Source organism: Gopherus flavomarginatus, chromosome 1 (assembly GCF_025201925.1).
Source record: "Gopherus flavomarginatus isolate rGopFla2 chromosome 1, rGopFla2.mat.asm, whole genome shotgun sequence".
In the NCBI taxonomy this organism is placed as follows: Eukaryota; Metazoa; Chordata; order Testudines; family Testudinidae; genus Gopherus; species Gopherus flavomarginatus.
In genome coordinates this window covers 148,322,368-148,336,908 of record NC_066617.1, presented here as the reverse complement: position 1 = coordinate 148,336,908, position 14,541 = coordinate 148,322,368, and the positions used below count along the sequence as shown (strand labels likewise).

General features: G+C 51.6%; 1 protein-coding gene across 2 annotated transcripts in view; it reads right to left on the bottom strand.

Moving 5' to 3' along the window:
- The window catches only part of LOC127047073 (zinc finger protein 664-like), a 37,842-nt gene extending 29,272 nt beyond the window's left edge, over positions 1-8,570 (bottom strand). The window contains exons 1-3 of one of the 2 annotated variants that reach the window (XM_050944985.1): positions 7,986-8,570; positions 2,671-2,780; positions 1,415-1,532 (exon numbers count right to left, since the gene is read on the bottom strand). In XM_050944985.1, coding sequence (XP_050800942.1) covers positions 1,415-1,532; positions 2,671-2,780; positions 7,986-8,100 — 343 coding nt within the window. In that variant the 5' untranslated portion in view covers positions 8,101-8,570. The remainder of the gene's footprint in view (positions 1-1,414; positions 1,533-2,670; positions 2,781-7,985) is intronic. The other variant, XM_050944976.1, reaches the window with a different exon arrangement.
- Positions 8,571-14,541: the final 5,971 nt, after the last annotated feature.

Here is a 14,541-nt window from a genome sequence, read left to right as displayed (position 1 = left end):
TGTCGGAAATGTCCCAATAAATCTGAGCTACATTCTGCCAAACAAAACTAAGATGCAGTTATATGACCAAGGAGCCTTCATGAAAGATAGAAAACCCATATCACAGAGAAGTAGAAGACACTTTCATTTTCATTTTAAGGGAAATTCCAGAGTAGGTTACATCTGATAACTCAGAATCAGGATGAGAGATTCTCCCATAAAACCTGCTTCACTCAGTGCTGTCTCATTAGTGTTATTTACAAAAGTTTTAGCATCTTCATAAAGAGGGGGAAAAAACAGCTGACCTTCCCAGAAGTGGCTTTGCCAACTGAGGGAAAATGGGATTTGAACAGTGCTTGGGTTCCATTTGAAATCCCCTTCCAGGTCTGTGACACTTTCATCTCCTGCCAGACTGACTCTGATTTTGGAACAAAGACATCCAAGCACCATTCCCAAGCACAGATAGCTAAGAATACTACCTCACCAGACACTTTGGGAAGTGAAGGAATATGAAGGGGTGAACTGTGCATGGCTCAGACACAAGGTAACAATTCTGGGGTGATGGGGAAGGACAGAATGCCTGAGTCACCACATCTCCTTCCAGTATCACAGAGCCTGAAATGACCCTTATGTCCCTGACACTGCTGTGGCTCTTCGCTATATTTAAATATATTTTAATTGAGAAAAATGGTCAACAAAACAGCTGCTGTTCTGCATGATCCAGGGTAATGTGAGAACAACAGGGAATGAGCCAATCTGTCCTCAGAGAGGAACTTGACGTCTCTAACAATAACTTTGCACTGGGAGAAGGAGTATAAATGTGATTCTCCAGGTTTGTTTAGACAAGGAAATGTGATGGTGGTTACGTCAGATCAGGAGGAAATGTGTTAGATAACTTCACCTAGTTTCCATGGCCCATGTCTTTAGTGCAAGACTCAAGCTAGCGAACTCCATGGCAGCCACAGTGATGAGGCCCAGGTAGATTTTATCTCAACATAATTGGTTGAAGACACCCCCCATCTCCCTCACCCTGGGTGATGGACATTCCTGGTAGAAAGGACACATGCTCCCATGACTTGCAAGACAATGGAGTTGATAGAAAGGATCACAGGATTCACCCAAATGACGGGCGAGCTTCAAAAGTGGGCAACTCATGTGTGGGAGCTGAGGGACTACAGTGTGCAAAAGATGCAGACAGCCTTAATGCTCACTACCTCGGAATTGTCAAAAGAATTAAAGAAAAAAGTCTTTTGACAGCTCTAGAGAAGGTTTTTATGGAGTTTATCTCCTTTACGGATTCTCTGATGATTGAGAAGGCCTGAGCTATGAGTGAAGCTTTTCCCACACTCGCAACATTCATAGGGTCTCTCTCCTGTGTGGACTCTCTGATGAGAGATAAGGGAGGAGAGGTGAGTGAAACTTTTCCCGCACTCACAGCATTCATAGGGTCTCTCTCCTGTGTGGATCCTCTGATGTGCAGTAAGATTTGAGCTCTGAGCAAAGCTTTTCCCACACTCACAGCATTTGTAGGGTCGCTCTTCTGTGTGGATTCTCTGATGAGAGATAAGGGCATATCTCTGAGTGCAGGAAATGTTTTACTCATAGCATTATATAGAGTTTGTCTCCTCTGTGTATTCGCTGATGTCTAATAAGGGCTGAGGTATGATTGAAGCTTTTCCCACATTCACAGCATTCGTAGGGTCTCTCTTTCGTGTGGATTATCTCATGTCAAATAAGGACTGAACAGTAATGGAAGTTTTTCCCACACTCACTGCATGTATTCTCTCTCTTTTCCCTGAGGATTTTCTCCTGGGATGTAGTTTCCTTGAGGTCCCTGCGAGTTCTCTGACAATTAATGGGTTCATCCACTTTCTCCTCTGAGTGGTTTCCCTGCTCTCTCTCTGGTCTGTGGTAACTTTCACCAGCTTTTCCCTGCTCATGGGGGCTGGACACATTCCCTTTGGATCTTGGCAGTAATTCCCCATGCGCCTCGGCTAGCTCAGCATCTTCCTGGTGAGGATTCTGCTCCTCGTTCTCCCTCACCACCCCATCACCTCATAGACTAAGGTCAGAAGGGACCATTATGATCATCTAGTCTGACCTGCACAACGCAGGCCACAGAATCTCACCCATCCACTCCTGTAACAAACCCCTAACCTATGTCCCTGGAGCCCACTGTACTGTGCGGACAGCAAGCACATCCCACAATGCTGAGTGAGAGGAAGCACCTCCCTTCCCTCCCAATTGCTGGATCAACTGCCCAGGAGGCAGCTCTGGAGCTTAATCTCCATAGGGTGGGGATCTGGGTCTCCACAGCTCCTTGGCCGGATGGAAGGTGAAAAAGCTGGAAGTGAACCGATAATGATGGTGCCCCACTTGGCAATGGCATGCTCCAGGCCAACCCTTAGCCCTTCTCCCCAGGGCATGGCTGGCTATTGCTTGCTGCTGGGAACAGCTGCTTTACTGGTCACCTGAGAATACTACTGCTGCGCAAGGTTCATGGGAAGGTTACATCAGGCCTATAGACTCCAGTATGGCAGACACCGTAGCAGCCTAGCTGCCCCCTGCACAGCACATGGCCTCTGCTTCAGATTTGTTCTGGAACACTAATGCGCCTTAGTTTTCCTTGTCTCTTAACTGCCCCGCAGTTCCCCCAGTGGTCTGAAGCCATCCCTACCCAGCCGTCAGTACCTTCTTTCTGTTGTCATCCAGCTCAGCTGCTTTCCGTTTCTCCCCTCGCTTCTCCTCCATCTTCTTTTGAAGGGACCGACCAACTGCTTTGCTGCCTTCTGGCTTCTTGGCTAGAATAGAAGAGAAATTTCAGAATTGGGGATGGAAAGGCAGAGAGCAAACCCAAGTAAGTGCTGGAGAGACAGAAAATAAAAATCAGGGACTGAATTCCCCCAAAACTCTTCCCCATAGGAGACAGTGGAGGGGATCAGTTCTGCTCCCTACCCAGGACTGGCCCTTAGGGTGGGCCGTACGGGTTCCCCACTCAAGGGGGTGCCGGGCACAGGGTTTGGATTCCCACCTGACCTGCTACCGAGAGGCTCACTGGGCTGATGAAAACAGCATAGGAAGTAGATAAGCAGCAGCGTGGGGGAGTGGGAGAGACCTGAGCTGCAGGGGGCAATTGGACAACCAGCCGTCAGAGCCAGGTGACTGCTCTGGAGCAGAGAGGCCTCTCCTCCGCCCTGCTCCACGTGTGCAGCTGCTGCTGTTCCTGTCCCCCCACCCCCCACTCTCTGTTCACCCCTGGAGTCGCCCCTGTCCACTCCCAACTGGGAGCATCCTCCTGACTGCTCTGCGGGAGGGAGGTGCTGATTGATTGTTCCTGTCCCCCACCCCCCCACCCGGGTACCCGATTTCCACTGAGCTGGGGTGACAGGACAGGGGGGAAACTGCGTGTGCTACTGTCTCTCTGGGGCCGGAGCTGCTGGCAGCTGCTTGTGTCTGAACAAGCCTAGTTCAGGCTCCTGACTCTGAGAGCTTTCTTAAAGAGACAGCACACTCACTCACTCAGGCACACACACTCTCCTTCACATACTCCCTTCAACACATACAGTCCTTCATATCCTCCCCCCACCCCAATACACACACACATACACACACAGTCCTCCCAACACACACACCAGGGCTCCCTGCATCCACGTCATTTCCCCACCTGGGCTGTACTGAGGCATCAGGAGCTGCTGCTCTCCTGCCCTCCCCTTACACAGCCTGCAGGGAAAGTGACCTGGGTGCAGGAAGCCCTGACGTGGCTCCTTGTTCCCCTCTCCCAGCCCCCAGGGCTGCGTGGGGCGGAGGAGCAGCACTCCAGTGGGGGAGCACGCAGCAACGCCAGCTGCTTCATGCATCCAGGTCAGGTTGAGGGTTGGGGGCAAAGGGGACACAGGAAGGGGCAGGTGTTGAGGTGCAGGGGGGCAGAGGTTGGTGTGAAAGGGGTATGCACCATGCAGTGGACCAGGGTGCAGGAGGGAGGTGCAGGGGGTATGGAAACTGGAAACCTTGCTCAAGGGAAAGAAAACAAGGGAGATCAGAGGAATTCATAAGCCATTTGTCATAAAATAAAACATTCTATTAGTTTATCCCCAGTCCATTTAAAACCAATAAAATCACAGGGGCAGCTCCCTAGGTGCTCAGAGGTGCAGAACATTCTGTTTATGAGGGACTTAACCATCCCCATCTTTGCTGGGAACACACACAGCCAGACACTCATTATCAAAAAGGCTCCTAAAACACAGAGAATGGAACTGCATGTCCCAGAAAGTGAAGACTCCAGACAGAAGGCAAGTCTCTCTGGCACTGCTTCTTGCTGACAGAGAGGTCCAGAGACAATGAGAGTCCTGGGGCAACTGGGAACAGTAAGCATGGGCTGGTGGGGTTCAGTGCAATGAGGAATAGAAAGGGCAGGGATATCACTGAAGGCAGTGGTGGATTAACAAATTTGCTGCCTCTAGGCCCTCAAAAAATTACAATCCTCCCCCACCCCCAAGCTCACCTCTGCTCCCCCATGGCAAGCCTGGGAGGGAGGAGGGAGAAGGGGAGTTGTGGCACGCTCAGAGGATTGCGGAGGTGGAGTGATGGTGAGCTTGGGCAGGGACTGGTTCCCTGCCCCCGCCCCAGGAAGAGCTACTCCCCGCGCTCGCCAGCCCCTGTGATGTTATTGATATAATCTGGGACCAAGGTCCTGTAGAGGCACCAAATCTTATGTCTAAGACCAGGTTATGGGTTGCTGGTTATGATTATGCTGTCTATATGTATGTATCATTTTGTAGTTGAACTTATGAGTATTGGCTCTGTACTGTCTGTATTTCAAATTTGTGCTGTGTTTCTGGGAAACATCCCAGACAAGTTGGTGTTAGCTCTGCCTAGCCTGATTGATGGCCCATTAAGGACCATCAGCTACACAACTGACCCATGGAGAGAAGGCAGATACGCCTTGTAACTAAGGCCACGTCTACACTACAGCATAAAATCGAAATTATTAAAACCAGTTTTATAAAACTGGTTTTATAAAATCGATTTTATGCGTCCACACTAGGGCACATTAATTCGGTGGTGTGCGTCCATGGTCCTAGGCTACCACCGATTTCCGGAGTGGTGCACTCTGGGTAGCTCAGTAAAAGAATGAGACCAATAACTTCAATTTCCGTCCACACTAACCCTAAATCGATATAGTAATATCGATTTCTGGAGTGGTGCACTCTGGGTAGCTCAGTAAAAGAATGAGACCAATAACTTAGATTTCCGTCCACACTAACCCTAAATCGATATAGTAATATCGATTTTAGGGTTACTCCTCTCGTTGGGGAGGAGTACAGAAATCGATTTTAAGAGCCCTTAAAATCGATTTAAAGTGTCTTGTAGTGTGGACGGGTACAGCGTTAAATCGATTTAACGCTGTTTAAATCGATTTAATGCTGTAGTGTGGACCAGGCCTAAGCAAAGTATGCAAGGACTTGCCCAGGTGACTCCAGACTCATTTTGCTGTAAAGCCTATAAAAGGCTGATGCCTCATCTCCATCTTGTCTTCAGTCCTGCATCTTACCTCTGGAGGAACTTTGCTACAAACTGAAGCTCTGCACAAAGGACTGATGACCCATCCCAGCGGGAGATGTTCTCCAGAAACTTGATTTAAACCTGCAGTTTACTCTATCACTGCTACAAACCTTAACTAAGAACTTTGCCATTACTGTATGTAATTGATTCAATTTAACCAATTCTAGCTCTCATCTCTATCTTTTTTCTTTTATGAATAAACCTTTAGATTTTAGATTCTAAAAGGATTGGCAACAGCGTGATTTGTGAGTAAGATCTGATGTGTATATTGACCTGGGTCTGGGGCTTGATTCTTTGCAATTGAGAGAACTGTTTTCTTTTATTGGGGTGTTGGTTTTCATAACCATTCATCCTCAGGACGAGTGGGACTGGTGGTGATACTGGGAGACTACAGTGTCTAAGGAAATTGCATGTGTGACTTGTGGTTAGCCAGTGGGGTGAAACCAAAGTCCTTTTTGTCTGGCTGGTTTGGTTTGCCATAGAGGTGGAAAAACCCCAACCTAGGGCTGTAACTGCCCTGTTTAAGCAGTCCTGAATTGGCACTCTCAGTTGGGTCCCACCAGAACTGCACTGTCACAGCCCCGCGTCATCTCCGCTATTCCCCAAGCACGCTGCTACTCGCTTCTCCTCTCTCCCTCCCAGCGCTTTCACACAGTGAGCCTGGGAGGGACGGTGGAGAAGGAGAGTTGTGGCGCACTCGGGGGATAGCAGCAGTGGAGCGGAGGTGAGCTGGGGTGGAGAGTAGTTCCCGCCCCCTCCCCAGCTTGCTCCCCACACCCGCGGGCCACAGCTCACCTCTGCTCTGCCTCCTCCGAGCGCACCGCTACTCGCTTCTCCCTTCCTCCTAGCGCTTTCGTGCAGCAAACCTGGGAGGGAGGTGGAAGGAGGGAAGTGCGGTGCACCTAGGGGAGGAGGCAAGCTGAGGATTTGGGGAAGGGGAGGAGTTGGGGAGGGGGCATGAGCAAATTTGCTGCCCCTGCAAATTTGCTGGCCTAGGCGATAATATGTCGCTGACTGAATGCAGGGATCCAAGCAGCATTAGATGTCAGGAAAACACATCCTGCAGCATTCGGGAATCTATGGACTCAGGTGTAAAGGGAGGGAGCATAAAAAACATTGTGCATGGAGAACGCTGGCAAATTAGATGGTGTAGTTCAGGAGCCACAGACTAATTCTTCTGCCAAAGGAGAATGTGAAGAATAAGAATCAGGCCATCTGACTTCAGGGGGGACAGATTCGAAGATCCAAAGAACATGCAGGGAAGAGAAGGCAGCTCTTGGAGGTGGGGATGGAAAAGGAAGAGTCTCCGTGGTTCATGGAGCCAATTAGTTCATTTTATCATTCATTGATCATTGTTATGGTCATCCCATATGTTATTTCAAATGTAATCAATGTGTATTTAATACATTTAAGTTGTAGGTATAGATAGAAGTAAGACAGATAGAGCCCTGCATGGATACAAAATTTATATCCACGTCCAAGCTGCGATCTGCAAAAATGGTCCATGGATATCTGCAGATTTGCAGGGCTCTAGGTTCAAAATTTATACCCGCAGCTCATCCGCAAACATGATCCGCATGCTCCACCGGAGATGTGATCAAAGCAAAGGGCTAAGGCAATGAATTGTAAAATCTTCAAATATAGGGCTGGAAGGGACCTCAAGAGATCATCTGCTCCATTCCCCATAGCCCTGCGGCAGGATATGGTATAAATATGCCATACGTTTGTCTGACCTGTTCTTAAAACCCTCTGGGGACAGGAATTCCACAACCTCTCTTTGTAATCCATTCCAGCACTTCCTTATCCTTATTGCTGGAAAGCTTTTGTATTACTCACCCTCAACCTCCCTTGCAGCAGATGAAGCCAATTACTTCTCCTCCTACCTTCAGTGGACATGACGAACAATTAATCACCATCCTCTTATAACAACCCTTGACATATCTGAAGACTGTTCTCAGGTCCCCCCTCACTCTTTTCTCAAAACTAAACATGCCCAGTTCTTTCAACCTTCCCTCATAGGTCATGTTCGAGGACCAGGAGGTAGCTTTTTCCTTCAGAATGGAGATGTGCAAGGTGAGGTCAGAGAAAAGGATGTTGGAGTAACTGAGACAGGAGAGGATGACAAGAGCTGTAGCTGCATGGATGGATAGGAAAGGCCAGATGTTAGGGAAGTTACACAAAAAGAAAATGCCAGATGTAGGCACAGCCTGGATAGGAGGGCCCAGAGGGTTCTCTGTGCAGGGCCGTCCTTAGGCATAGGCAGAATAGGCAGCCGCATTGGGCCTCACTCTGCCTGGAGGCACCACTCTGCAGGCAGCCCAGACAGTGTAGAAGCAGGGCTGCTGGGTCCTACAGAGAGACGAATGCAGCACAGTCTGAGGAATGGGATTAGCTGCTGGGGTCTCTGGGAAGATGAGGGGGTAGGGGTTGGGGAAGGAGCTCACCTGTGAGTGTGACTCTTTCCCCCCGGCTGAGGTGAGGTGAGGCAGGCTCTGTGGCTCTGGAACCAGTATCCTTTGTTGTCCCCCATAACATCCATTCTTCTCCGCCCCACCCCATGGAGCACCCCCTCCTTTCTCCCTCCTCCCCAGGAGCACCCCTCTCTCTCTCCTCCCTCCCCTCCGTCAGGGCTGGGTTGGGTGAGGTGCTGGGGGATAGGTGGGGGGAGGGCTGGCTGGCTGCCTGCTGAGGAATGAAAGTGAAAGTAACTCACTTCCTCGGCAGGCAGCCAGGATTGCAATGTCACACAGGGCTTGGCTAGGGTTAGCCAAATGTGTGAAAAATCAGGATAGGGGATTGGGGTACAGTGATCAGATATCCCTATTTTATAGGGACAGTCCCAATTTTGGGGTCTTTTTCTTATATAGGCTCCTTTTACACCCCCCCCCCCATCCCTGTCCTGATTTTTCACACTTTCTGTCTGGTCACTCTAGGTGGGGGTAATTGATGCCTATATAAGACAAAGCCCCAAATATCGGGACTGGCCCTATAAAGTCAGGACATCTGGATCTGGCCACCCTAGCTGGGGAGCGCCTCTCCCCCGGGCTGGCAGCTGCCAGCAATCCATCTCATCCGGGGGGAGCTGCACAGGGCAGGATGAGCTGCTGTGGCTCCGTGGGTGCCCCGTCCCTGAGATCAGATGCTGTGCTAACTTCACCATGGTCCGTAAGGCTGGTAGTGGTGCCCATTGGCGTGTGATTGGACCTGAGGGTTTGCTGCTGCTGTTGCCACTCTGCACCCCAAGAGGTGGATTTTGGGGTCCTGCAGTTTTCCACCTATCTCCTCTTCTACTGCAGCTGTTGGACCAGCAGGCTGGGGGGTGAGCCAAGCATGAAAGCAGTACTGTGTTGCCATTTAGATTGTCATTTAACAACTTTGTTTTCCAAAAATTCTTGCTAACAATCCTGAATCCAATTTCAATATCTTTTTTTTAATCAATATCTTAGCCAAAAACAGAAAATTAAGTTGTTGACAATTATTAGTGACAGGTTTGGTTTGAGGCAGGGAGTGGGCCAGTTCTCATCAGAGAAACAAAAAATGTTGACTGGCTTTCCTATAGCCTGTTACTCCTGATAAGAGCCCTCCAACAACTGTAATATGCTCATCTCCTTACTAGTGTATAAAGAAGGGGTCGGCAACCTACGGCACACATGTCAAAGGTGGCAGGTGAGCTGATTTTTGATGGTATGCAGCAGCAGGCTGAGCGGCTCAGCCCATCACTGCTCTGGGGTTCCGGCTGCTGCCCTATTGCCAGCTGGGATACCAGCCATCGGCCCCACTCAGCACCTGCTGCTGGCCTGGGGACCCCCAAGGAACTCCAGGCTGGCAGTGGGCTGAGCAGGCCAGCTGAACCACACAACCTGCTGTCAGCCTGGGGTTCCATTCACTCAGCTGGCAGCGGGCTGAGCGGGCTGGTGGCGGGCTGAGCAGGGTCGGTGGGGGGTTGAGTGGCTCAATCTGCTGCCAGTCTGGGGTGCCAGCAGCACTCAGCCTACTGCTACTCCGGGGTTCCAGCTGTCAGCCCCTTGCCAGTCAAGAGCTCAGCCGCCAGCCCCACTCTGCCTCCTGCCAGCCTGGGTAAGCAGAATCCCAGGCTGGTAGTGAGCTGAGGGGGGGGGTTGCGGCCAGGATCCTGGCTGGCAGGAGTTGGTGGTCAGAACCCCAGGCCAGTAGCGGGCTGAGCAGGGCCTGGGATCCTTGTCTAGGGTTTCAGCCACCAGCCCGCTGCCGGTTTGGGGTTTCATTTACTCAGCTGGCAGTGGCCTGAGCAGGACCGGTGGCTGTCACGAAGTCACCGGGCGATGCTCTGGAACTGCTCCCCACCAAGCCAGTTAGGACTTTGGGGAGCCTCCTCTCCCTTGGAGCAGAGTTGTTTAGGGCAAGAAGCTCACAAGTTTTCACCTCCTGGGTCTTTCCTTGGAGCATTCAGCATCCTCTGCCCCTCCGTGCGCTTCCCACAGCGAGCCTGTCCCAGCGGGGTCCTGGGGAAGCCACAGGGTCCTGCACTCTCACTTTGCAGTCGGACGTGATTCTTAGCCAGTCAGTAAAACAGAGGTTTATTCGATGACATGAACAGGGTCTAAAACAGAGCTTGTAGATACAGCGAACCGGACCCCTCGGCCGGGTCCATTCTGGGGGGCAGTAAGCCAGACCCCCTACGTCTCCACTTCACTCCTTGTCCCCAGCCAGCTCCAGACTAACAACCCCTCCCAGCCCCTCCTCTCTGCTCAGCTCCTTTTCCGGGCCAGGAGGTCACCTGATCCCTTTGTCTCCAACACCTTCAGCTGGCACCTTTGCAGGGAAGGGGCCCAGGCCATCAGTTGCTAGGAGACAGAGTGCCAGGCATTTAGGTGCACTGGCCCTTGCTCTGCCAGATACTTATGAACTGCCTAGGGGACACTGAGGCACCAACACAGTATTCAGAGAAAACATTAAGAACATTCCCAGTTCATCACATCTCTCCCCCCTTCGAGACCGAACTGAGCAAGGTCACTTCAGCCAGTGACCTGGGGAAGTTCGAACCCACCACTGTTCCCATGGATGCCCCAGCACCTCTCCCATTTCTTGGTGTGAGTTACACCAGGGCAGTACAGTTTCACACCCTCCCTTAGGTTGGGTGTGCTTGATGGCACTTGCAGACCGCATGTGGGAAGGTTTATGCAGCCCACACCCTTTGCCACCCCAGTACCCCTGGGGTTTAAGCTGGGATTGGGTCTTTTCCCAGCCCTTTGGTCTGTGATTCGGGCTTCCTTGGTTAAGAGCCCTCAGCTTGGCCTTGGCCAGCTTTGGGCTTGGGCAGCCGCTCCCCACCTTGTGGCCCAGATAAATCACCTCTGCCATCCCCACCTTACACTCTCCAGCTTTTACCATTAGTTCCACCTTTTTGAGGCAGCCCAGCACCTTCTTTACCTGGGACACTTGTTTTTTCCAGGTCTGGCTAAAGATGCACATGTTATCAGTGTCTGCCAGGGCCAAGTTTTTCATTGCCCTTTGCTTGTCTAGAATTTTCCCAGGCCTAGGCATGGGGTCGGCATTGGACACTGTGATGACTTTAAGCTTCTGATAGCCCCCATAAAACCAGATCATCCTATCTCCCTTGGCGATCAGCCCCACGGGTGAGGCCCATGGGCTGTAAAATGGCTGGATCCCATTTAAAGCCAGCATGTTTTTTACCTCTTTTTTCAGGATTTGGGTTGCTTTTTTAGTGACTTTGAATGGGGAACACCTGATGGGGAGATTGTCTCCCACCTCAGGGAAGAGATTTCCCAGGGGGTCTTCCCCCTTCTCCATTCAATCCTCCCCCTTTAGGTTCAGGGGTTCCCTCACTCTCCTCCCATTTAGCAGCTTGAGAGGGAAGAACCCTGTGAATTTCTGGGGCACCACCAGCTGCCTCCCGATTCCCCCCAGTTTTACTTCCACTTGGGGAGCCCCTTGGGGAGCACCGGTACAGGGATCCCTTTTCCTGCAGGACTCTGTCCCTGCAGCCTTCCCCAAGGGGGTTTGCAGCGCTGTGGCCAGCAAGTTCCCTCAGCTTCTCCAAGGAGGGATCCCTCTGCAGCTCGGTCTGGGATTCAGCGGCTGGGGCAGGGAGTGGGACCTGCTCCCTCTCACTGGCTGGGCTGGGGTCACAGCCCCCCTGAGCCCTGTCCCTGGTAGCTCCCTCCCTGCTGTGTAATCACTTCCCAGCAGCACGTCTGGACCAGGCAAACCTGTTTGGCAGCTGACCTGCCCTGCCTGGGTGTCCCCCCACTCAGCTGGGGTCTCAGCTCCCCCCGTGCTCAGCGCTGCCCTTGCTGTCCCAGTGGGGGCAGGCAGCGAGCTCTCTGGTCACAGCATCAGAGCCAGCGTGAGCCCCGTCTCCGGTGTGCAGGGGGGCGGGGAGCATCTCTTCCTCCCACTCAGCCCCAGGGGGCTGGTTACAGGCAGGCAGGTATCCTGAGCCCAGCAGCCCCTCCCCGCTGCCAGCCAGGTCATTTGCATTTTCACTGACCATTTCCATCCTAGCCAATTGGTTCCCTGGATTTGAATTCAAACCCTCGGCCGTTACAGGAGCGGGGCCTGGATCCTGTCCCATGGGAAGACAGTCACCCCCCAACAGGGCCTCCGAGCCGATATCCTGGAGAACCCCAACTACCAGCCAGCCCGACCCCTCCTGGGTCTGCACAGGGATCTGGGCCATAGGCGGGGCGAGGGGCTTCACCCCAGGGAACTTCACCCAGGTCCCACAGTTCCTCAGCATCTGGGGCTGCACCACCACAGTTCTCTTTGTCAAAGGGTCTTGCCCCCGCAGGCGTGTTTCCCCACTGACCCCTGGGCAGCCCCCTATGTCTCTCTGCTCCACCATCACCAGTCCATGCTGCTGCTGCTTCTTCTGCAGCTTTTCCTCGGGCTCTTGCTTTCTCTCACGGTCCTCTCGCTTTCTCGGGCTCTGCTCCCATCCCATCCGTCTCCAATCTCCTGATGGGGAACCCAATTGTGAAGACCCTCGTTTGATTGGGGACTAGACTCCTGGGGATGCCTGGCTGCTGCTCCAGCTGCTCTTAGATCCTTTTGTAGCCCCATTTGGGCCAGGAATCTGCTCTTTAGAGCGGTCCTTCTCCTCCAACTGCACGATTAACTGTGCCTTGGTGAATTTCCCCATGTGTAACCCTCTCTTTGTGCACAGGATCACAATGTTCTTCTTAAGGAGATGGTGATAGGCCATTACTTCACCGTTCCCAAGTGGCTCTGGACTCACAGGCCTGTGTGCTCTTGGCTCCTCCATGGTTTCCAGGAAGAACCGAACCCCTGGTGTGCCAGCCCTTCTCGTGATCACCACCTCTTTGCCAGGGTCGAGCTGCAGACTCCTCCGCCCCGGGACTGCTCCTGCAATCCCCAGGGGGAACCCTGCTACTGCAAAAATCCTTCTCTCTCCCAGGGTCGAGCGGCAAGCTCCTCCGCCCCTGAGACTGCTCGCTGCAGTCCTCAGGGGGACCCCGTTACTCCAACAGTCCTTCTCGCTGGTCACACACTCCCAGAGGTTAACCGCCCCCTGAAACCGTCCCTCTCTGAGCCTTCAGCACACCTGGTCCTCATTATCCCTCCTTTGTTTTACTGCTCCCCAGTCACTTACTGCAAGCAGCGCCATTTACGGGGTGCAGTACGTCTCGCCGCTGCCACCAGTTGTTACGAAGTCACCGGGCGATGCTCTGGAACTGCTCCCCACCAAGCCAGTTAGGACTTTGGGGAGCCTCTTCTCCCTTGGAGCAGACTTGTTTAGGGCAAGAAGCTCACATTTTCACTTCCTGGGTCTTTCCTTGGAGCATTCAGCATCCTCTGCCCCTCCGTGCGCTTCCCAAAGGGAGCCTGCCCCAGCGGGGTCTTGGGGAAGCCACAGGGTCCTGCACCCTCACTTTGCAGTCAGACGTAACTCTTAGCCAGCCAATAAAACAAAGGTTTATTCAATAACAGAAACAGGGTCTAAAACAGAGCTTGTAGATACAGCAAACCGGACCCCTCGGCCGGGTCCATTCTGGGGGGCAGTAAGCCAAACCCCCTACGTCTCCACTTCACTCCTCGTCCCCAGCCAGCTCCAGACTAACAACCCCTCCCAGTCCCTCCTCTCTGCTCAGCTCCTTTTCCGGGCCAGGAGGTCACCTGATCCCTTTGTCTCCAACACCTTCAGCTGGCACCTTTGCAGGGAAGGGGCCCAGGCCATCAGTTGCTAGGAGACAGAGTGCCAGGCATTTAGGTGCACTGGCCCTTGCTCTGCCAAATACTTATAAACTGCCTAGGGAACACTAAGGCACCAACACAGTATTCAAAAAAAACATTTAAAACATTCCCAGTTCGTCACAGTGGCCAAGACCTCAGATAATAACAATAGTTTATTTATATAATATAGACATAGAGAGAAACTTCCAACAAACATTAAAATGTATTACTGGCACGAGAAACCTTAAATTACAGTGAACTTGGCACACCACTTCTGAAAGGTTGCCGACCCCTGGTATAGAGTGACTATATGTTGTACTAAGATTCTCCTGCTTTTTTTTTTTCCCCTGTGAGTCAGTATAACTTTTGCTAGCCCAGAAGTTGGGCAGCCAATGTTTTACGTTTTCACAATGTTTTCTCCAACTTTCATAAAGTAAATACACAGTTAATATGAGTTTAAAAGGCCAGGGACACTTCTTTGAGAAGAATCTGTACAGCAGATCATGCCCATAGACGATCCAGAAAAGAAATTTGAGGTTGAATTTTTTAATGTTGTGATGGATAAAGCAGTATCTGCGGTTGATGAAAGGTTTAATACCTTGCAAGTACACCATGAACAGTTTGGATTGTTGTATGACATAACTAAATTCAACGAAATAGGAAAACAAGAGCAACTAATGACAAAGTGCAAGAACCTAGAGAGCCTCCTAAAGCACGGTGATAGTTTTGATTTAAATGGACTTGAACTGTACGAAGAATTGAGTACACTGTCATCAATGTTGCCACATGCAAAATCGGTGATGGATA